The 23521-nt window shown below is 38.3% G+C and overlaps 1 protein-coding gene across 1 annotated transcript in view; it reads right to left on the reverse strand.

The window, feature by feature from the left end:
- TRPM3 (transient receptor potential cation channel subfamily M member 3) overlaps positions 1-23521 on the reverse strand; it is a 341963-nt gene that overhangs the window by 26085 nt on the left and 292357 nt on the right. The window contains exons 12-20 of the mRNA XM_030466889.1: positions 21605-21655; positions 15914-15949; positions 15629-15769; positions 14199-14228; positions 12807-13096; positions 11769-11997; positions 9908-10075; positions 8823-8948; positions 2585-2725 (exon numbers count right to left, since the gene is read on the reverse strand). Coding sequence (XP_030322749.1) covers positions 2585-2725; positions 8823-8948; positions 9908-10075; positions 11769-11997; positions 12807-13096; positions 14199-14228; positions 15629-15769; positions 15914-15949; positions 21605-21655 — 1212 coding nt within the window. The remainder of the gene's footprint in view (positions 1-2584; positions 2726-8822; positions 8949-9907; positions 10076-11768; positions 11998-12806; positions 13097-14198; positions 14229-15628; positions 15770-15913; positions 15950-21604; positions 21656-23521) is intronic.

Consider the following 23521-nt stretch of genomic DNA (forward strand, 5'->3'; position numbering starts at 1 on the left):
GTGATGGGGAACAACACTGACTAGGGTCAACATCTAAGATGTCAGCTGAGTCACAAGGAACTATCTGGTCCGGCACAACTGGACAGACAACTCACTAGCTGAAGGACACCTTCTACTATTGTGCAAAAAGCCAGATGATACTGTGACCTAACACCCCTCCTCTTAGATCTTGTTGATTATTAATAGTCATCAAATCTTATTCATTTGGTTTGAATCAATAGCCTTTGGTGAGTGTTTGTAGTTAATATAGCAACATAAAAGGGACATTAAGGTTACAAAGGTGACAGAAACCACAAAACCCTCAGTGTAAGTAGCAGCTTTTCAGTCTCCCTGTTTTTCTTTTGAATTGTTGAGGTTCTTGGGGTTTGGGTTTGACGTTTTTTTGTCAATCAGAATTTACTGAAAATTGAAGAATAAAGTGATATTGAAGCTGCACCACTTTAACCCAAGAAACAAGCCCTACAGATAGTGAATGACACCCTTTTTCTACCTCTCCAGACCTGTAACTTTCTTCTGCCTTCCATGAGGATGTCCTGATCCCACACTGTAGTAAAACCTCCTTTAAAAAGCACACAACAGCCAGACTAAGTACAGTCACTTTTCTTGCATTTTGGACTGTGGCATGTAAAATATGGAGGATTTCTTTTGAAATCTATGATTAGTACTTCTGCATGTATGCTTGTAAATTATGTGATAGCTTTTGAAATTTCAACCCTCATCTGAAAGATGTTTTGTTTTTAGTCTCCACGTGTATGGAGACTGGTCAAACACTGCAGCCAGAATGCACCTTAATTTGCTCTTCAAGTTCAGTGCAGCCAAGATCCAGCTTTAGCAAGTGACCTTGGCTGAAATCTGCCTCATGACATAAAACTGTAGCAAGAGGTCTAAATGGAAATGCAATATCGATCTTTTTCTCTCATTTCAGAACAGAACTAACAGGGACAGCCAGAATTCTTCCTGTACACAATGTGTAGTTATTTCTGGTTATTGCAGTTGATAATGAAATGAGGCTGCAGATTGATTAATGTGCAATGGCCACATATTTGAGCAAGTAGTTACTACAACTGGCCAAACTGGAGCTGCTTGGTGGCATAAGCTCTCCACTGCAGTTTAGTCTCTTTGTCTTTAGTCTCATGTAATTTGTCCTACTATCTGTAGACATAATGATTGGATGCCAGAAAGGCATTTTTTCTTTTAAGAAGTCTACAGAAAGATGAATTCTTTGTGATTTGTTATGCGTGCATCAGATGAGGGAAAAAAAATAACTTGGAGGTATCACCTGAAGTGCTGGGGCAGGATTAATTACAGCATACTATAGCAGGCACATGTTTTGGTTAAACAGACTAGGAAATCACTAATAATGGAAAATCTGCCATCTCCTTACACAGCTGATAAAAGTGCTTTTCAGAGTGGTTAAGAACTGTTTCCTAACATTTTCTTGTCCTATCAACAAGGATTTGAAGATTATTTCATTTTGTTCCTCTCTGCAACTCCTTACACATTTGAAGACTATTATACTCCTTCTGAAGGCTTCTTTTTTTCCAGACAAAATACCCTCGCTTTGTTCAGTCTTTCCCTTAAGTCATGTTTTACAGACATCTTGAAATATTTTTCTTTTTCTTTATCCTTCAAACTAGTCCACATTTGTCACATGATGCAGAAGCTGAATTGGGACAGAACATTCCAGCCAAGGAGACTGAAAGGATTATTTTCTGTGTCCATTTTACTTTTGATCTCATTCTTGTACATTCTAGTGCAATTTGCAAATTTAAGAACTAATCTCTACTCAATCATCCAAGTTCTGAATGAAAATATCAGATAGCACCTGATGTAGGAGAGACTCTAGTGCAGTTCTTTCCAATTCCTGCTTCCAGCTAATTGCCAAAAAGATTTGAGTCCATTTAAGTCCAAAAGACTTTAGTATTATTAGTGATTATGAGTTATTAGTATGTGAGAATACACCAAAAAGTTTTTTGATAGTGTCTCACTTTAGTCAAAATATATGTTTTTTGCTGCTTCATCTGCAAGGTCTGTTTCTTTATAACTTATTTGACAAAATTTGTCCCTGAAAAATGTACATTGGATGCCACTCATGTCGCTGTTATCTTGTGGGTACCTACACAAACATTTTCTCTGATATACATCTGCAGACAATCAAAAAAGAACAAAGAAAAAAATGCTGCTTGAAAAGATGTGCTCTATCTGCTTCTTTTTCCCATCAATTATACAATTTGATATCCTGATTTAGCCCAGCCTCCCATTTGGCTCAGTATGGGGAGGTCCCTTATTGGGAATTCTCCTGTCCCTTGGGAGCAGTGACTGCAGCAAACTGTCAGTTATTGTTACATTTGAAGAAAACATACACAGTCATTCAAATTTTAACTATTATCTTCCTGAATGAAACAGTAGTTTTTAAAATCTTAGTTTTCCCAGTGCTATCTGACAACCACGAAAGATTTTGGTTGAACTATTTATGGCTAAGCACTCCAATGCATGCAGATGCAGACTTTTGATGACACACAGATGGCCTTAATCCAGTTCTAGTGTTCTTGCAAACAGTAATATAGCAGCAAAGATTTCTTACTGTGTAAAACCAAAATTTAACGATGGGAGCATTGTAGAACTCATAGATCTTCCTTCCAACAGGGAGCAGCCTGTGCCTACGCTGAGCATCCTCTTCGTCTTTCTTTCTTGAGGACTCTCCATTCCCTCGTCCCAGCATGGCCTGTAAGAAAGGACATATTTGTGTTTTTCTATGTGAAAGACAAATTAATAGTATTTTTTAAAATTTCAAAAGGAAATTATTAAAAACTTTTCTGTTTTCTTAATCCTTACACAAAACCAAGTGACTACAGATAGGTGTAAAATGGTTTAGTCTCAGAAATTTTTAAATAATTTTTTTGGTAATTTTTTTCATATTTTTTTTTTTTTTAATTTTTCAGGAAAGCTGCTGTTTAGTGCTTTTAAACCATAAAAAAGCAATGATATGGCAGCAACTGTCAGCATCAATGTGAAATCCCTGACTGGTGAACAAAAAGTGTGGAGAACACTTCTTTTTGGTTTATGGACAAGAAAATTTTTACCTGATAACAGCTTTTTGTGGTGTACTTTTATAAAATAAAGAGATGCACACAGAAAACAGATCAATTTTGGTTTTAAACAAAGTGACATTCATAAGGCTGAGACTGAGAGAGAACAACAGGGGGAAAAGATGAGCTGGCAGCTTTTGGACTGGAAGCAATGAAGCAGTGGTTCTTTGCCTTGATCTCTGGATCTGTCAGGTGATGACCCCACAATGAAATTCACATGGATGCAGAAGACTGACCACTGGGATTGACTGCAGCATTAAAGCCTTGGATTGAAAGATCCTTCAATGCAAGTGTGGCTTCTTCCACAGCGAAGTTCCAGACTACTCATGGGCTGCCTCTGCTACACAATCTCTGTCGGTGTTGGAGTCACTGTTACCACTACAATTCAGAGCTGCTGAAGGGCTACTCTGAGCACCAGAAATGCATACATTAGAAGTTCTCATCTATAAGTGCAAATGTAACAGGCAATAGATGGTGATATTTTGTTTACCCTTAACTTCATGGTCAATGGCAGAAAGATGGGAGGAGTCACTAAATTATGCACTCACTGAAGTTTATGCTGATATGAAATGCTGTATATTTAGAGTACAGGATGATCTATTAAATGTTCTGTCTGAAACAATTCTTTGGTGAACAGAAGAGTGGATTTTAGGTCACTGTCCCCTTAGCAAGTTCTTAGTATTCAGTTTGTGATAGCACCTGTAGATGGTAGCATTTCTGCACGTGAAAACAGTGCAGAAGTTGTGATCCAGCTCTCCTATCTAAATATGCAGGGACTGCATGATGATGCCTTTATTTTAAATGCTTCTATGTTTCTCTACCAGCACATCAAAGGACTTTTGTACTTTTACTATAACTGAAATAAGCTTTCACCATCCTTGAAGATAACATTGTTCTCACCTGCAACTTGAAAACACAGGAAACTAAGCCACTAAACAGTATGCCAGACATACTGTTTTTGACAGAGAGAGGACATTTTTATCTGTCTTTGTGCTCTTGATTCAACAGGTTCTTCATTACATACTTAATTAGCTTCAGGTGAGCTATTTGAACAGGTTCTAGTGCCCTGAAGGAAAAGATGTAATTCTCACTTATTTAAAAGAATCAATACTTTGTGTTTTTTCCTTTTTCTAGGCCTCATGTAGAACTATTCATATGGGTCTTTGGTCCTGTAAAACAGTAATTGTAAGCTTAACAATAAACTTATGACCAAATTTTTTTTTCTTTTCAATGTAGATTTTTGTAACATCATTAGGACCATAGATGGCTCCTGCCTAATATTTCTCTTTCATTTAATTTATTCAGTAAGTTTTTTCCTATGGTATTACTACTTCCCAGTTGGTTCCTTATGTTCTTGAATTTGACTATACATAAATGTTGCCCTGCACATTTTTAATTAAATAGAACAGATTCAGGACACAAATATACTGCACTGAAACTGGCCTGATGAGATTCTATCAAAACTATATCCTATTGATTAAGATAACTATATCCTTTACCTTTCTATGCTTTCAGATTTCTAAGTTCATTGTCATGACTATACATAAACCAATACCTTATAAGAAAATTAAATATACCTCTGGTTCATTCTTACAGAGTACATAGAAACCGTTAGAAGCCCATGAAGAGTTTCATAAAATAAAAAAGATGAAGTGGCTGTTAAGCCAAAAAGACAGGTTCTTATTAAATAAGCATATAGTCTGTCAGAATATGAGGCTGAATCACAGGATTTACTGAAGCAGAGATTACGCAACCTTAACAGAGCCCCAGGTATCATTACTTGGCTTTACAAAACCACAGTGATTCCCCAATCTATATAAGAGATGGTTTATTTGGGGAAAAAAAAGAAAAAGAGAAAAGATCTGAATGCTTTGGGAAAATTATAGGCCAAGACAGTACTTATTTGTTTGCTTCTCTTTACCTCCTGCCACTGCTTGAGAGGAAGCTGCCATCTGGTGCTACGTTTTTCTGCAGCTTTTCCCAAGGCTTTGTCTCTGCTGTCCTCTGGTGCTCAAGATTTTTGCAGCAGAGTGAAAATTAATTCTGTCAGTTTCAAGTGAGCACTGCCTTTCTTTGGTGAAACGGACTGTTTATCAGAGTTTAAATGTTTCATGATTTTATACATTTATTAATTTTGAGGCACCCTTAGATCTCACCGGAATCAGTGGGTTGTGGATTTTTAAAGGAAAATTTTCTTTTAGTACTTAGATTTCTGCAATAGCTCATGGATACTGTTTTCCTGTTAGCTATTGTAATCAGAGCTGTTGCTGCTGCTGCTCTGATTCTATCTGTTATAATTATTTTTTAATTAATTGTATCATATAATACCCTCTTTCCGCCCCATGCTACAGATTGGAAATTGCTCTGAGATGGCTGAGGATTAGATTTGACCCCATGTCCCTGACTGTTAATTATGTCAGATTATTAACAAATGGAAAAGCCTTCCCATTAGAAATATAGGAAATAGCCTAAGTGGCTGTTTTAACAGAATAGCTGCAATACCAAATGTGAACAAACATGTTTTCACCTGGAGGGGGGAGCCATATGGTGGGAATAGCTCAAGACACTGTTCAGTATGGGTGGCATCTCTTTCTCTAGTACAAAATTTTGTCCATTATTCATCATGAGTCATACAAGGTAAGACAAACAGCAGCTCGAACACATGTTAAAGTACAGTACAACTGCATCATTTTAGCCTGAGGGGATTGATGTGACCATAGTTTTTACATGGAGATTTTTCTAATAAGGATTCTGGTGGTTCAGATTTTTTTTTTTTTGGCCAAATTTTGTATTGTGTAATTGAGGTCATTCACTGACAGGGAACCAGAACAGTTTTGAGTAGTGCATTTTAGCATTAATACATGTTTATGATCTTATAATACATTTATCTGTTTTACAATTAAATAACAGGAATTTCAGTCCTTCTAGAATGCTCATAAGCCCTTCAAATTTTAGCCTCAGTGAAACCTACATGCTACCTATAGATTTAGCCCATGCTCATACAGAAATGTTGTGGAAATGGTATGTAGCTGGGTGGCTATACTATACCTCTCTCTGCACATCCCATTGGATCCTATGCTATGAATGGAAATGCTGCCTCCCTGGTAGTTGTTCTAGTATTACTATTTGCTGCCTTGAAACACTGGTGGGAAAAAAGGCTTAATACCTCAGAGTTACAGATTTGTAAAATTGTTCTTTAAGGTGAGTACAGAGGAGAAGGGCTAAAGTACAAGGAGCTCAGGCACCCTGGCTGCTGAGCATGGAGTAGGCCATGGAGAGTGCCAGGGCAACTTTGTTGCGGTGCTTCCAAAACTCTCAGAGAAAGGAAGGGAAATCCCTCCTAACAGAGAGGGCCAGAAATTCTGCTTCATGACTACAGGCAGTGTCTGCCACTGCCATTTTTCAGGAGAGCTGAATGGATGCCTTGCTGTTGGCATGTGAGATGCTGCAAGCACTGTCCTCCGTTGGGTGGGTGAGATGGACCAGGGGCACAAGGATGCTAGTCTTCAACCTTTCCTATCTTAAGAACTGTATTTTTAGTGATATAATATTTGGTTCATTCTTGCCATGTAGAAAAGGCTAAGCATCCATACTACTACTGAGATAATATGAGTTCAGAGGACAGCACAACTAGAGCTGTTGTTGTGGTAAACAACAGACTCTTAATGTTGCTCATGGAAGTCCAAACTTTCTATCTGATATAGAAAATCAGAACAAAATGAGGAAAACAACAACTGAAACATATTCTAGGGGACTTATATGAGTTACTCTGTATTCTGAAATATGGCCATTTAATGGGGAACTCTAATAGCCAAACAATACAGCACTGAATAGGACTAAGGATGCTCATAGTTATGGCTTCCAGAATCCATGTTATTTTAGGAGATGGGTAGACTGTTAAAAATCAGTTTTAACAGAAAACGTGGCACAAATATGAAATGTCAAATAAAAAATGTCCTGGACAGGACACAGTACAAATACAAAATATCACTGGGATTTAGATTGTAGTGTCCTTCTACTCTTCTATGTCTAATATTCAGTCTTAATGACTGGCAGCTCTGGCTGCTCTGTGAATAAATTGTGGTAAATTCCTTGGTGCTGCAGAAGAAGTGATGAGAACAGTATTCAGGCATGTTTTTGTCAGTAGCTGCTACAAAGAAAGTCTGTTGCCTAGCATCTAGGTGTTAAAAAAATGTGTGCCCAGCATCCTCATATATCTGTTGTAAAGTTAAAAGCAGGTGTGAGTAGCAATTACTTTACAGTGAATAAACACTACCTCCTTATAGTATACCCAAATATTCAGCTACTCACCAGATCCTTTGAGGGGAGCATAAAGAAAATACATACTTGCATGTAGATGCGCCCTTGTGGAGATTTACTTCACTGTCGCTGCAGTCTGTGCGATCAAATTATTCTGTGTGAATGAGGTGTAAAATAGTGCAAAAATCACTATAGCCCTGGACCTCATCTACTCTGCACAAGGGCAGTACAGAGGAAGAAAACGAGTCTTTTGGCCTGTCAGTAGTTAGCTAGACTTAGCAGTGCAGGACATGTAAGACTTCATAAGAAACCAATGAACAGACCTTGACTAGTTGCGATCTCTTTTTCTTCATGGTGCTTTTATAAAAATGCCTATCAGTGTAATGTGAGAATGGAGAGACTTGAGAAGTATTAATTGGGAATGACTAGAAACAGAGTTAGGTAGATTGTAGGGATCATATGTTATTTGCCAGAAATGGCCTTTTGAGGACACCAAAATGATTTTTAGTTCATCAGGTTTTTTTTTTGTTTGTTTGTTTTGGTTTTTTTTTTTGGGAGGGGGGATGTTTTTGGTTTTAAGCTGAACCAAATAAAGGAACTCAAGCTATGGAAAGATTTTGAAAATATTTTGAACATTTATGTGTCAATTGAGTAAATAAAATAAAAAAGAACCCTTCAGTAATCACACACATACAAATCTATTTATTCATCCTGACCAGAAAAAACATGGAGAAAAATATGCAGGTCATTTTGAACACAATAAGCACAAGCTATGGTCAGCATGAGTAACCTATTGAGCAAGAATTCAGCAACTGACCCTAAAATGGTGCCTGAAGGTGATGAAATATAACTGGCTATGGCATTTAACCACAGAAATGTATGCAGAGGTCTCTTTGATAGTCAATCATCTCTAACCACTAAAAGGCACCTGCATGAAGAAGGTGTGTTACAAGTCAGCAGAAACTGAGTCAGCAGTAGTGTGGAAAAATTGTTTCTAAACTTGCTGGACTTCACAGAACAGTCATTATTTTATAAAAAAAGGATGTAAGTGGCTGAATTTTTTCTAGAAAGATGCATCAGATTTGAAAGTATTGAGGGCAGAGCCATTGCCAGGTAAGAAATAGGACATGAAAAGGAGATGGAAGGGAATAGCTAATACTTGTCTGGAAAAGCAAATCCAGTTCTCACATCACTTCTTGTAGCAGGAATCAGAAGGTAAAGAGGAAGCACAGTATTGTAGACAAGAAACCAGGAGCTGGGATAACTGCAGAAAGATGAAAATTACTTCCTCCCCAGATTTCTCCCCATTGCCAAGAAAAAGGCAGCTCGTAGAGTGCTTATTTGATTTGAATAGGCACTTCATAAGTGGATCAGAAGCCAGGGATAGGAAATTGCAGTTAATAGCTAATGAGCACAGAATGGCCCATTGCTGCTATTCTGGCTCCTGGTCCTTCCCAACAGCCAGGTTCTTGCCTGCAAACGGGTCCTGTAGGTGAGTCTGGTGGGCTGCTCCTTCGGCTTGCCTGCATATTGGCTCCTGTAGGCAGGTCCTTCTGCCTGCCTGCAGACGGGGTCCTGTGGGCTGGTCCTGCTGTTTGCCTGTGGGAAACAGTCTGGTTTTTGTTTTTTTTTGGTTTGTTTGTTTTTTGTTTGTTTTTGTTTTTTAGTTTTTAAATTAACCAGGAAAATCTTTTACTTCTATGTTTCTGCCTTGACCTTGACCAACTGGTGTTGATTTTTAAGCCTTTCAAAGACACCACAATCAAACCCAAACCAAAGTAAATCCAACTAACCTAAGGCAGGTCTGATAGCTCATATGCTGATTGAACAAATCGAAAAGTGTCCAGTTCTGAGAACATGAGAAGGGGTTCACTTGTGCAGTTTTCAGAGGTTTAGCTATTTGATTACTTTTGTGATGCAAAGTTTTCCTTAAGGCTGTGTTACTAATAGAGACAAGTCCTTACACAGTTCTGCTGGGCTGCAGAAGCTCCTATTAAGGATTGAGCTGTCTAATGCTGTGCTTATGTCTTCAGTGGATTAAAAACTGCATGCTTGTATATGTGAGCAGCAATGAGCACAAATTCATAAAGAATTTAAAAAATATTTTAATAATTTTTCTTGCCTGTATGCCTATCTACTTGCCCTCTAGTGAAGTTAACCAAAAGAAAAAAAAATATCACCAGCTTCTGTGAATATTTGGGCATTCCCGCCAAATGGAAGACTTAGAGAGCTTATTTTCTACCAGAGAGGTGCACTCATCTATAATGGCTAAGTCAGTTCTGTTCTGAAATCTCATAAACTTATCTCAGACACAGAATCAAATTGAATAAAAATATGAAGATAATACATCACAACATGGTGCTTCAGCGCCACTATGCACTGCTGTAACACTGAGACACATGGATGCCAACTTTTTTGGACTGAGTCCTACAAAGAAAAAGGGAGTGTTAAGAGTTGTATCCTGTAATCTGCTAAATTTAACCATCAGATAGCCTACAACTGTTCACAGAGGTGGGAACTGACACCACTGAGGCTGGTGATTTATTGCTGGCACTTACGGTGAGTTCCATGTCTTCCTCCTCTTTATCTTTTGCTGGCTTCTCTGGTTCCTCTGGCTCTTTCTCTTGAAGATGGACCTCACTGGCCTGGGACATGTAAGGCATATCATCTTTGTTCTTGAACTCCAAGCTGAGGATTGAAGGAGGAAGTAGAATTCCTAGAATTACCTAAAGCAATAATAATGATAACAATAATCATCACAGTAAAAAGATTACAGACATGATAGTTACTTAATATCAAGTGGAGAAAACTACCAGGACATTTAGGAAAACAAAGATATGTGTGCCTGTGAGTTTCTTTTACAGTAGAATATTTTTCACTTGGGATAATATTTTCAGAGCTCTGTAGTAAAACAAAACACATAACATCTATTAGCACTGCTGTGAGTGTTATGGCTAATTGACTCTTGAATATTGTATCTGCTCATTCATCAGAGAAGTTCTGTTGTATTCCAGAATATATTTACACAATATTACTTAAGGTCAATGGTAGGTGGGATCATGGGATCACTGGACCTGCAAATTTCTGCATTCTACGTAACAGACAATATCAGTGCAAATGTCACACAAGCAGTATTGATTTCTACAGACAGGGTTAATAGGTCTCAAGCAATCAGATAGTCATGCACACTGATAGTCAAGGCCTAAATATGTGTGGACATGAGGAGATAAGGCAAAGCCAGCAACAGCAAATGCTGATATGTGTAGCTATGCAGTTCCTTTAGATTTTGCTTCAGTAAAGAAAGGATTATTTTATAGCTTAAGAGATGCAAGCTGCAAAGAAGAAAGCATGCAGTGGGAAATGAGTTGCCACACTGGCCACGTCTACCTAGGCTGAATATCTGCAAGGCCAAGGAGAAAACAAGGCAGCAGTTCCTCTAAAAGGAAATGGGACTGTGAGGCAGGTCAGAAAAATAGGTAGTAAAGATGTCTCCAAACACGAAAAAGCTTCCTATCAGTCACAAGAACAATACTGCTCCATTAGGAGGCTGATGAGAGTGCCATCAGCTACTTAATTTATCTCTGTCACTGTATTAGAGTCCTTACAATAACAATGCAGGTCTTCATAAGCACTTTCACCATTACAGAATTTCTTTTTATAGAGCAAAATAGTTGAGCAATGACCACTTTTCACATATACTGCTAATGTAGGAGACAGAACCCCTTCACCGGAAATAATTCTCAGTCATTTGGGAGGAAGAGGGAATTCCTGGTTATGTATTGACTGATGAGTAGTGAAGGTAAAAAATGCCATCCCATGGACACAAGTTAACCTCTCATAATTCACCTTGCTCTGCTAGCATTTTCACTAACTGTGTAAGTAAAGTGTAGAGAGCTTTGAAAATTGAATTATCCTCTAGATTCTCCAAGGCAGTACCTTCAGATCACTCATCAGAAAGACTGGCAGGGGAGTGCAAAAAAAAAAAAAAAAAAAATGTAATGCTTGCTTTGGCCTGTTCTGGGGAAGAATTTTGGATCAAAACCTTTCACAAGCAGTTAATTCACTTGCATGTCCTTTTTCTGTATTTATCATTAAAAACCCTGGCTAACTCCTCAAATATCCAGGCAGGGTAACATATTAACCTCCTGTCTCAATTCTTATTCACTTATCCAGAGAACTCTCGCTGATGGTGGGGGGGTCTTTGAGAAAGGCAATAAAAAAATTAAGTACTGTGCTTAGAACTTGGGTTTGTGATAAGGTCCCTGCTGAAAAAATGTATAGAGGAAGAACTAACCCAGCTTAACGTCACCGCAAATAAGCACCCAAAATATGGTTGAGCCAATTACTACGGACTTGCTATGAGGCTTGTCATCACGTGTTAGAACCCCTCTCATAACTGGATTTTAAAACAGTGCTGACCTTTAGGCCAGAATTTTTACGCATCCGGAGACGGCCCATCCACATGTCAGTGAGCAGCATTTGGCTGCAAGTGTGTGCAATGAAGTCCCTGTGCTTGGCTGCCACCGCGAGCTGCAGGCATGTGGCATTACTCCAGTTCTTCAGCTCGTAGGTCAGCAGCTTCATTGCCATTTGCTCATCCTGCTTGTATGACTGGTCCAACAGCTCCACTGCCAACTGCCCGAAGTCCCTGCAACAGAGGGACATTTATTCATTCCCGTTACCCCAAGCATCCTGCTGCAGAAAACAGCTCTTTGCAACTGACAGTGTCTGCAAGAAGGGCAGCACCCTTCATCGTGCAAATCGTGACGGTATGCACGGAAAGCCACAGTTTCAAATGTGAGTGGCTAATGGTAGGAATATAAATAAGTGCCCCTACTTCATAGTGATGAGCTCCCACACTTACCAGCTGTCTGCTCCCACCTGCCTGCCCACCTCGCTGACATTTTTTAGCTGAAATCCTCTGGTTATCTGCAGCTTAAAGGATTGTTTCTCTGCTGTTTGCCCATGGCTTCATGGCTAAGTCTGTATCTCAGACTTTTAACATGAGAAAAAATTATTATGGAGTCTGGTATCTTGGTTTGCTCATTCACATAAGAATGAGCTCTTGGTTCATTAACGCTTCTTCCCAAATATTGTGTTCATAAGGATTTTAACAATTTTTCTTCTTGGGATGAACAGAGTGTCTTGAAAAAGCACAGAGAAATTGCAGCCTGATTCTTGAGGCCTCAGGAAGAACATGTAGACAGTGCCAGGTGTTTAATTGTCTTCTTGACACCTTCTCATTTCAGAAGTTATAATGCGAACAGCTTTGCTTCTCTGACAGCCAAATTGTTTAAAAGCTATTTAAACTTTATCTAAAGGCTCTGTATTTTCTCTACAAGTTAGACATGAAAACAGGGTACAGATAAGCAAATTTCAGGCAGATTCACAAGCTCTCCCTTCTTTGTTTGCTAAAATTTCTTAAACCCAGGACAGTGTGTATGAAAGAGGACTCACCTGGAATTATGGTTCAGCTCTTGTGGTATGTCATCCACCATGTCATTTTCTGATGCTTCATGGGCCATGGCTTTACAGAGCTTACAGGCCACTAGTGCTTTAGCCATAGCCTCTTCCCCATGTTGCCAAAAGAAGAGAGCCATCTTCTGACGTTTCATCAGCACAGCCCACACCATCAGCTCATGGAACGGGAAGGGGAAGTGATTGATCTCAGGATCATCCAAATCAATATCAACTTCTTCTTCTCTTTTTTTTGTTGTTTTCCTCCCTCGCCGTAAAGGGACATCGTCCTGTGAGAATTGTAGAGAATTTTTTTTCACTCCTGAAGGAACTGAATCAATTCACATAATGCATTGGGGTCAGTACCTGAGATGTCAAACAAATTCCCTGCAGGACACCCCTTTCAGCTTTTTTGGAGAAAATATTTAACAGGGGAAAAAGATGAATGAAGTATTGGTCCATTCACTGCAATTAAGAATTTAGTAGCCCCATACCTAAACACATGGAAGATGAACCTTGAACTATGACTCTTTACTGTTCACACAGAGTGCAATATCCACAAGAACCATTCTGGAAAAGCCACCATTGAAATAAAGCTGAGTTCGCTCTAAATATAGCATCTGTTGTAATGCATCCACCTGTTTCCACTTCCAGAAAGTACCTATCCAGGGGACTTTTCGGTCTGCTGAAGACTCCCTCTCTGCTTATACTTCTGTTTTCTCCCTTTATCTTCTCAGCAGAGTAGGAATCTCCTTTCTTCACTCCCACTCTGCCTTCATATCCCATGTTTATTCCTTCTTTCTCCATCTCTTCATTTTCTATATCTATTGCCTTTAGTTTATTTTCCAGTTTTAGCCTACTACTTTTATCAGATGAGCTGACCTATTGTGGTCTGCATCTGTGGACAGCAAAATGAAAGTTATACAAGATAAACAAACAAGAAAACACTATTATCTCCCTGAAGCATTGGTGTGGACAAGAGTGTCAACAAAACTGGTAGAAATTTGGCCCATGTAAAGATTTCTTCATTACTCTCTGCAATAGTTTCATTTGCCTCAATATGCTTTAAATTAGGTAGTTATTGAACTGAAATTCTGCATGGCCTGGCAGACTGCAACTTTTTGTTTAATCTTAATGAGAAGAAAAATGATGCAAAGAGGTGGCAGAGTCTTCTCTTGTATACCTGCTGAAGTTTTATGAAGAAATGTTTCTGAATCTGGTCCTTGCCTAAGCAAGTTATCTGGTCTAAAACCATGATTTGTATGGCACACCTCATACAAAACTTAAAAACAACTGTTGTTGCCTTCATTGCAGTGAATTTATATATATCATGATAGAGTACATATTTGTCAAATAAAAAAAAGACATGAAGATTTATGATAGGTCACCTACCTCCATTCCCAACAGTTTCAGGGCTTTTGGCTGTACAAAAAAGTTAGAAAAATATTATTTCTCCCAGAAGGGTGATAAAAAAATAACAACTATATGTGTATACATTCATATATAAATGAATTAGTGTGTATCATGTGATATATGATATATAGCATATAATACAGAGCATATAGTAGTAAATATAGAGTAGAATAGATAATATGAATAATGCAGTGCAATATAATATGCATATACACATCAATCAAATAATTAAATATATATTTAATACAACCTTGAGTTTGACCACATTTCACCACAACACACACCAGAAGACATACATTTGGATTCAGCTACAAACTACAGTTGGTTTAGGGCTGTGGAAAAGAGATAGGAATTACTGCTGAGGCATGAATGGATTTCTCAGGAGTACATCAGTATCCTGACCACTCCCCTGTCACGCTTCCATTGACTGATGCGAAGTTTTCTGTATGCTGGTTCAGTATCTGTGAAATCACTTCTCAAATGCTTTTGTTGATGGAGTCACTACAGGAAGGAAATATCTCCCAGGAGCTACAATTATTACCTTTCCTCTCTGTAGTGAGTAGTTAAAGTACAGAGAAAATAGCAAACCCATTTTAGGTGTTTGGCTGTAGCTGTTTGACAGAGCTGTTGCTCTTTATAGACACTTAGAACAGTACTCAATGGTGTGTGCTGCTCAAATCTGAACTGAGACAGGAAATGAAAATGTGAGGTAAAAATAGGCAGAAAAAGAACTACAAATCTTACTGGGAGCAGCTGAGCAGATTTTTCTTTATGCTGGATTGGGTGGGTGTCATTATGGATGACAATAAATATCTTTTATGTTTTAGAAACATAGTAAACTTATTTTGGATTCACAGTATTGTAATCTATCAAACATGAAAATCACAAAAATACACTTGTGTTTTTGCTGGAAGCCCACTGATTCTGCTGGAGCCACATCAGCCAATAAAGCCAATTTTGAGTTAAAGATTTCTTTGCCCTGATACCTTCAGGCCACAATCAAGAAGAAGAGCCATAATATAGGAAATGTGTCTATCAAAACATGTTTTTTTTAAGTCTAACTCAGGTGACTTACGGTATTATTGCTACAGGAGGAAAAAAAGACTTATCTTCCATGTGGATACTCATAATTGCAGATTTTAGAACCAGAGGGTATTATTTTATGTCTTGAACTCATCAGGAAAACAACACAATAATTTTTTTATTAAGTTCATTAAAAATTTAGCTTGTATTAGTGGCTGGCTTGTGGTGCATAGTGGTGAAACAGCTGCTATGTACAGAATGGAAACGACTCTGTAGACCGAAGAGTGTGTGCATGTGGATCCTCCCAGCCTGGAAATAATTAAGAAGCTATGGTAATCCCTGTCAGTACATGCAGTCATACAGATGGCAAATAACTTGCACCTTACCCTCTTGGGCCCAAATAAGTTGTGATAGAGTGTTCTGAACCGTTTTCGGGTGTAATTGCAGCGATATGCTCCTCCCATCAGGTATTCTATCACCAAACCAATATCAATCAGACTTATCCGATAATCAGGAGGCAAGTTTCCCTGCAATTAAAAGAAAAAGAATGGTGGGGGAGGAAGAGATACTTATTACTGGCATGGTTAGATATACTTTATAATGATGTTAGAATAAAGCAAATCACATAGTTAAAAACAGGAATGTATTATTATGCTGGTTAATTAATTCACCTTAAAATAGATCCAACCGAAACCTGGATATTCTCGCTTGGAAAGAAGACATAAGTTAAATAAGAAGGTGAAGAACTTGTTGGAAGCAACAGAAGATAATGTCAGCACACAATACTCATTCTCTTCAGCTGCGGAAACAACGAACACAACTGCAGGACAAAAACATGAGGATCAGCACAGTTGTAAGGTCAAGCACAGTTTCTGGATGCTCATCCTGCAAGACAACACCTTTTCTGCACCATCTGTACCCTGCAGTTCTTGTTTTGGCATCTCATGCGTCTGCTGGCATCTCTTTAGGCTGCCTCATCTGCACTATCAAGGCACAGTGAAGTGACATCATGCAAAAGCATTTGTTCACATGGAACCAGCTCCTCTGAATGATCTTCCCATCCTGCAGTGTTTCCTTCCCATGTTCCAGAAAAGAAAGGGCACAGGAGAAAGAGCTAGGGTATCTATTCTAAAGAGTGTACACAGTGCATGGGTTATTATTGCTGACTGCTAGAGGCAAGGACAGTCTGTTAGCATTTGTTCTCAGGGTTACATACGAAAAAACAGGTATCTTTGCTTAAATTCCACACTTAGTATGAGAAATTAAAATTGGAAGAAAACACCTGTAGATAATTCCTTGGGATTTTGTTCAAGAAGAAAACTACAGGCTTGTCAGTTTTCCTAGATGGTCCCTCCTTGAACCCCCATCATATTTTACTGAAAGCAGCTGTAAACACAGTAATCTTGCTGCCTAATTTCAAACAGTGCCAAGCAGATTGTCTTGCAAGGGGTGAACAGTGTTTGTGGTGAGGGTCATTAGCAGGACTTTGGAAAAGTTGTCTACGTGCTCTTCAGTTTCTTTACCTTCGTTAATTTCTGTTAAATATAATGCATATATACAATGTCTTCAGTATGCACCCTTTATTTTGAAGGAAAAAGAATGATAAATATGTCCATGCCTTACTGCCCTGACTCTGTGAGCATCCATGTGCATATCTTCTCTTGCCTGAAAACAGCAACACCAAGGCTGTGAGTTCTCCACTGTGTATGTCTTACAAAGTTGTGTAGATAAGAGTAAAGTAGCAGATTGTCTCTTACTGCATATGAACCCGAGTTTGCCTTTTGAGTTAACTGGTTATTTCTATTCTCCAGTAGCAATAAGTCTGGTATAATACTTGCAGGCTAGAGCAATTTCAGGGTGAGGTCATCTCAGAGCTCAGGATACTCTTGGCAATCTCTGACGATGGAAGAAAAAATCCACAGTGTGGGCACGTTTGTTTGCTATCCACTGGGAACTCCATAAGAAAAACTCCAATCCCTTACAAGAGGAGAGGGCAAATGGGAAGAGAATTCCCCCCAGCATAAGTGCACCTCGTTCTCTAAATCACTGCCTCCAAATTGTTCAGACAATAGTTTATGGTTCACTGAGAAGTTCCCTACTGAAGAGAAGGTATAGTTCAGCAAATACTTAATAGGTTGCCCATATCTGGAAAGCTCATTAAGAAGCGTGCACATCTCCAGAACCTTCTCTGTCCTGCATTTCACTGAGCAAAAGATGTGACTACAAATCAAAGGTGGAAAGAGAGGTAAATCACCCTTCTGTGAACAGCAGCCTTGGAAAAAGTTACTTTAGAAAAAAATTAAATTGTATAGCCAACATTTCAAAAGGACCATGAAATAGTAATTGATAGCTTCCAACTTTTGCAGTGAACTGCAACAAAAAAAACCAAATTTTCTGCAATTATAGACAGCACAGATTAGAGTTAGCACATAGCTCTTATATGGTCATCAAAAGAAGGCTAGTAATTTGCAGGGAGTAACTTTCTGACTGCCATATCTTGCTGGAAATATTTGTACATCTGCAGATGTCTGCCTGGCTTCTCAACAGATGTGTTTGTTAGATTCAGAGGACAGAAACACTTATGGAGAGCAGATGACAACTGGTTCTGCAGAAGAGATGAAATGGATGCCAAGATCCCCCTTCCTTTTCTATTTCAGACAGGAGGAGCAATGCTTTCTTCCCTCTCTTCTCACCATGGTGCCAACAGCATGCTGAAAGGTTGAGGAAGGAGAGAGTGAGGTGGTGCTGGGGCATACGATGCTGACCAATGCAATGGCCTCGGATTCCAAGGGTCAGAGGATCAAATGAATTTAGTGGCAAAAGGTGTCCTGTCAACTATTTTTCAGTAATATCCCTTCACATATGCTTTTGATTCTTCCCAATCTTAACTGATATGGTGGGCAGGGGAATCACTATGGTTTGCAGGAAAGAGTATTGGCTTATTTTATTTGAATGTATTAATTTTTATTCTGAACTCTCTGAAAAAAATAAGAAAAATTTAACTATTTGTATTTTTTTTTCCTCCAAAACATTTATCTCCCTCCAGAATGCTTAAGGCAATGACATCTTTACTAGGACAAGGATGAAGGCACTGGTAGAAGCGGGAGTTGTAGCTTCAAGACAGAGTTTTAGTTCTTCAACAGAGCCCTGATGTCTTAAAAGGCAAAAGACACTAAAAATGAATCCCTTGATATTATTAAGTGGTAAAAAATACTTAAGCAATTAAGAAATCACAATAGGCATTAGAGTACTGCATGTATTAGAAAGTGTGAGTTATTAGATATAGTTTTTCTGATTTCCAAAATTTCATAGATATTTAGATTAAAAAATTGTCAATAAAGTAGCTTTAAAAGAAGATGCGTCTAAACTTCCTAGATAATGTTGAAACTCTTTACTAAAAAAACCCCACAAATTCATAGCAGAAATACACATTTTACACACATACAGATATGTATTTCTCCCTGCTAACTTTTCCAAAGTGAGGACCCCTAGAAAAGCCAACTGGACCACCCCTATGAGAGAGTTATAGACATGACAAAGTATTTGCAGTCCTAAATAAATAACTTGGAAAACTTGCATTGCCCTAGTCTGGGATTAAAATATATTGATTATATACAATTTATAGAGTAAAGAAAAAAAAATCCATCTACTAATTTCTACTGATTCTTATTAGCTAGGTGAAAAAGGGGAGGATTTAAACAAAATAACCTGTAGAGGGCTACCTCCATTTACAGGCAGGGTGTCAAGCTCAGCCACTGTTTCTTCCCGCAGTCTGGATGGATTGGTCTGTACAGCCCAGGGAGTGAAGTCAGCCCTTTCTGTTAAATTCTGGACCCTTGACAGGAGGTATCAAAAAGACCATGATGCAAATGATGCAGGCAGATTTGTCTCCATATGCAGTTATGGAATTGGCAGGGTTGAACAGAGAGATGAGCGAAGCCATCCCTAAAGATGAGTCATTAAGAAGTACTCTGTTTTGTTAATATAAGTGAAATTTAAGCATACTCTGATTATTGCGAATTCTTTAAGATTGTGTCTCCAGGCTTTCACAATACGCTGGTGAGGCTAACATTATGGAAATTCAAAGATTAAATGACTGATTTTCTTGTACTTCTGAGCATGTGTGCATGCACATGTGTGTTTGAAAACTGACACAGACAGGATGTGTTAATGTGGTGACTTTTGTTCAAATACTTTGCTTTATTAAGCAGTCAGGGTGAACTCTGAAGCAAAATAACTCCTCCTGGTGATTTACACAGCTATATAATACAACACTAGTAAATCAAATTGTGCTTCTGTGATCTGTAAGCAGAGCACACAGTATGCATATACTTTAAGTCTTGGCTCAAGGTCACATATCACATTTTTTGTGTTTATATTTTCTGATACTGTAATTAAATCTCTTAGACTGGGTACCTAGCATCAAAACATATATAAACTCAAAAAACTAACATCAGCAGTGTGGTCTGGTTTTCGCATGACAGACCACTTAAATATCAAATAGTGATGTCCACTAAGAAGTTATTCCCAAGGAGGTGTTTTCATTTGAGTTGTTGTCAGGTCTGCTGCCTGATTTACAGCTTGGTTGACTGATAAGGGTTATGCTCAGAATACAGGGCTATTGCAAAACTTCCCCTTTTCTCCAAGTGAACCACAGATACTTCTTGTCACTAATAAAATGGGAAATACAGTATCAGAAGTGCAGTTTTCTGATGAAGGTGTTATAGGATGCATCAGACAGTTTTCAAAGCCCTCAACTCTATACTAATAAGAGGACCTGTTGATTTCATGCAGTTGGGAACTGCAGAGGGGATTTTAGATATGGACAGAAAGAAAAATAAATTTACCAAAAAGAAGACCATCACCTAACACTGTGGAACAAATAATGTCATTAAAAATAGCGCAAGTTTATTTAATGCCAGTGTCTATCAATATATACCTATGAGTAATGACTGTCTGTGTCTACTTGATGTTTTTTTTTTCAAGAGCTCCTTTAAAACACATCTTCTGTTAGGGACTCAGAAAATTATACTGATCTTATTTAATTACTCAAAATACAAATTCCCATGCCTTCTAATAAGGACTTGGAAAAGTGGTGCTGGGTGGGAGGAGTATGAAAATGAGTATATTTTAAAGTAAGAAGACCGATGATGCTTATTTCAAACTCCTATTGGCACACAAATAACTGCATATTAACTAAAAAATATTCTGGTACCTTCAGCTTCAAGAGAAATAACGAATCTAAATGGATTTTAGCTTTATGTAATCCATCCAAGGGGATCTGCACATAAGAACATTCTTCTAAAGCAATTTCACACTTCCCAATGATCACTTAATATAATACATGTACACATGTAATATAGTAACCAAAGAAAATAATCAGAATCTCCCTAAATGTAACTAGTGATTATTCTGTAGAATTGCTGAACAGAAAGAAGAGGTAGGAATCACTGCCACTTCCCTCTTCTAGTTGCCTTCAGTTCTGCTTACCTGTCAGTGACAAAAGAAACCACCAAAACCTGTGCTCTTATAGAAAAAAATCTTGATTCCTTATTCAGTTTTCTCTCTAGTGCCATGTACAGTGGTCTCCTTTCTCAAGTCTGCTACCTTTGAGGTCAGATTTATGTAATGTGCAAGGCTGTAATCGGCACATGCTTTGGGATAATGTTCAACCCGATGACATCACTTGCAGGCTTACTTGCTCCATATATTTCAAGGCTAAGAGATTTTAATTCACTGCTGCTGCTGTAACACTTTTAATCCTGAAGATATTGCTAAAGGTATTTGGTATTGCTTGTCTGCCTCTATACCTTTCTGTGTTTCTGTCCTGCTCTCCTAAAGGCTGCCTATAATTCATGATGCATGAAATTAACTTGATAAGGGAGCACGGGAAAGTTTCACTAATTCTCTTTGAATATTTCTGTTGAGGAAGATGACTACAATATACCATACAACACAGAACAAGGAACTGTTTCAACAATCTATATTCCAACACAATGATAAGGGCTGCTTAACAGGCTTGGAAGTAAACTAACAACATGGAAATTAGCTTTGACAATAGTTGCAGGTATGGAAAAATACAGAAAGCAGAAAAAATCCACACAGTAGGAAAGAGCCTGGAATTATGCTAGCAGAAGCACTATTATCCAAGCATGTAAAACTACAGAGAAAGCAAGCCAAATAACTTGTCGACTGTGCTTTGTATGCAGTAAGTCCATATTTGGTACATACAAACAGGACATTCTGTAATTGCAGGGGAAGGAGAATGCTCTGAATAAAAGCTCATGCAAAACAGAGATTGTATCTAGTTACAAAAAGCAATCATAGCATTCTGTTCAACCTACCGTCAACTGGACTCTTACCTTTTTCACATCCCTGACTAGATGATACAGAGTGTTAGATGGTCCATGTCTCTGTGAAGGAAAGATAAAGAAGCATAAAATAGCATTGCATTCTTCAAAAACCTGCAAGAAGTAAATGATGAAATAGCTTTTTTACCTTAGTAGTTTAACAATAGGTAAGTGGGAGCACTTATATTGTAAAGGGTTAAAATAAGAGCAAGAGAACATCAATGACAAGAGCATTATTTCACCTGATTTCTCTTCTGAACAAAACCCTTCAGTAAGAAAATGGCATGAACTGCCCTTCTGGGTAAAAGGTTCTGTATCACAGATTAGGGTCCTGGTTTAGGCAAAGCAGGAGCCCAGCACAACACGCACAGCCTCTGGGAGACAGTGGAAAGAAACCAGATGCTTAAGTGTCAGCCTTCCTGCACTCAAGATCTCCACATCCACTGCTGGAGGTTCACAGAGCCCCTGAGCATGGAATTGCATCTGGACTTTCTTGCCTGAGAGCCACTAAGAGCATGCATGATCTGTGAATCTGTCTTCTTTAGACTCCATCTGATATGCCCAACATACTTCAGCAGAATCCCACAGTCTCAGTTTTATGTTTTGCAGAGAAGTACATTATTTTCTGTTGTTTTTTTGACTGTTGCTGATATCTATGATTTTTATGGTGGATCTTGTTGGCTGCTACTGATAATAGATGAGACCACTGCATTCATGCAATGTTTCCATATGCACAGTGCTCTGCACCTGCCAGCACTTCATTTTATGTAACCCCATCACAGATGATGATGAGACTTTCCAGCGATTCTTCATGTGCTACTTCCGATTCACATACCTGGAATGATCCTAAATCAACAGCAAACATTGTCCTTTGGTAGTAAATGTTTTTCAGATCATCTCTAAACAGGCTCAAAAGCAGTGGTCCCAGAACAAGGTCTCGGATGACCCTGGTTATAATGTCCTTTTGTGGTGACAACGTATCACTATTTTCTACCCTTCAAGTAGGGGTAGAACCACAAGTGCTGCTTATCTTCTGTGATATAATAACTAAGTTTCTTCCCTAACCTTTGAAGTTTTCAAACACTGTCAAACAGGTTTTGGAAAAACAGGTGGACCAAGTGCAATATCCTTATCCTCTTGCATATTGACTTGAGGAATAGTAATAGATTTCTAAGGCTTAACATTTTCCTAGAGAAGGTAGGAAAATCTTCCTTGACATAAAATGGATGCCCTGGTCTATTAGTTCTATTCTTTATTATAGTTTTACAAAATTGCCATGGCAGAAATCAGATTCACTGGTTTGCAGTTTCCAAGGTCATTTTTAGGGCTCATGTTGAAATTTGGTAAATTTTATCTGGCCTTGTAACAAGTAGTTTAGGCTTTTCATATCCTGGCTCTTTTGGCACTCTTTGATGAATAACTTATGATGATTTCTGTCGATCACAAAAAATTTCTACAGAAGGGTTTTATTTTAGTTGTAGAATGAAATACTTTCTTCAAACTTAGTCCCTGTAAAAACTGGAACTATAATTGCTTACCTCAGTAGCAAGAAAGCTCATAGGTCTTCTGCACTTAATACACAGATGCTAGTTGACAGACAAAGTCTAAGTCAATCTAAGATCATATGGAAATCTGTCTCACAGATGGCATGGATATAGGTGATTTTATATTTATTTAATGAATTCCTTCCATATCTTTCCATATTTTGGATAGACTGACTTCTGGTCACCACCAGTATGAACCATCTCTGGATAACATCTCTGAAGAGCCTCATGAAGCCTAACTTTCACCAGTCACCTTTCAAAATTGATTACCAAATGTTTCTCAGATTGCTCTTTACAATTGTTTGGAATGTCTTACTCTCTGTTTTTGAAATCAATATGGACTATGTTACACAGCACAAAACAGTCCAGACAGCAGCAAGATGAT

The sequence above is a fragment of the Calypte anna genome, chromosome Z (genome assembly GCF_003957555.1).
Source record: "Calypte anna isolate BGI_N300 chromosome Z, bCalAnn1_v1.p, whole genome shotgun sequence".
NCBI lineage: Eukaryota > Metazoa > Chordata > Aves > Apodiformes > Trochilidae > Calypte > Calypte anna.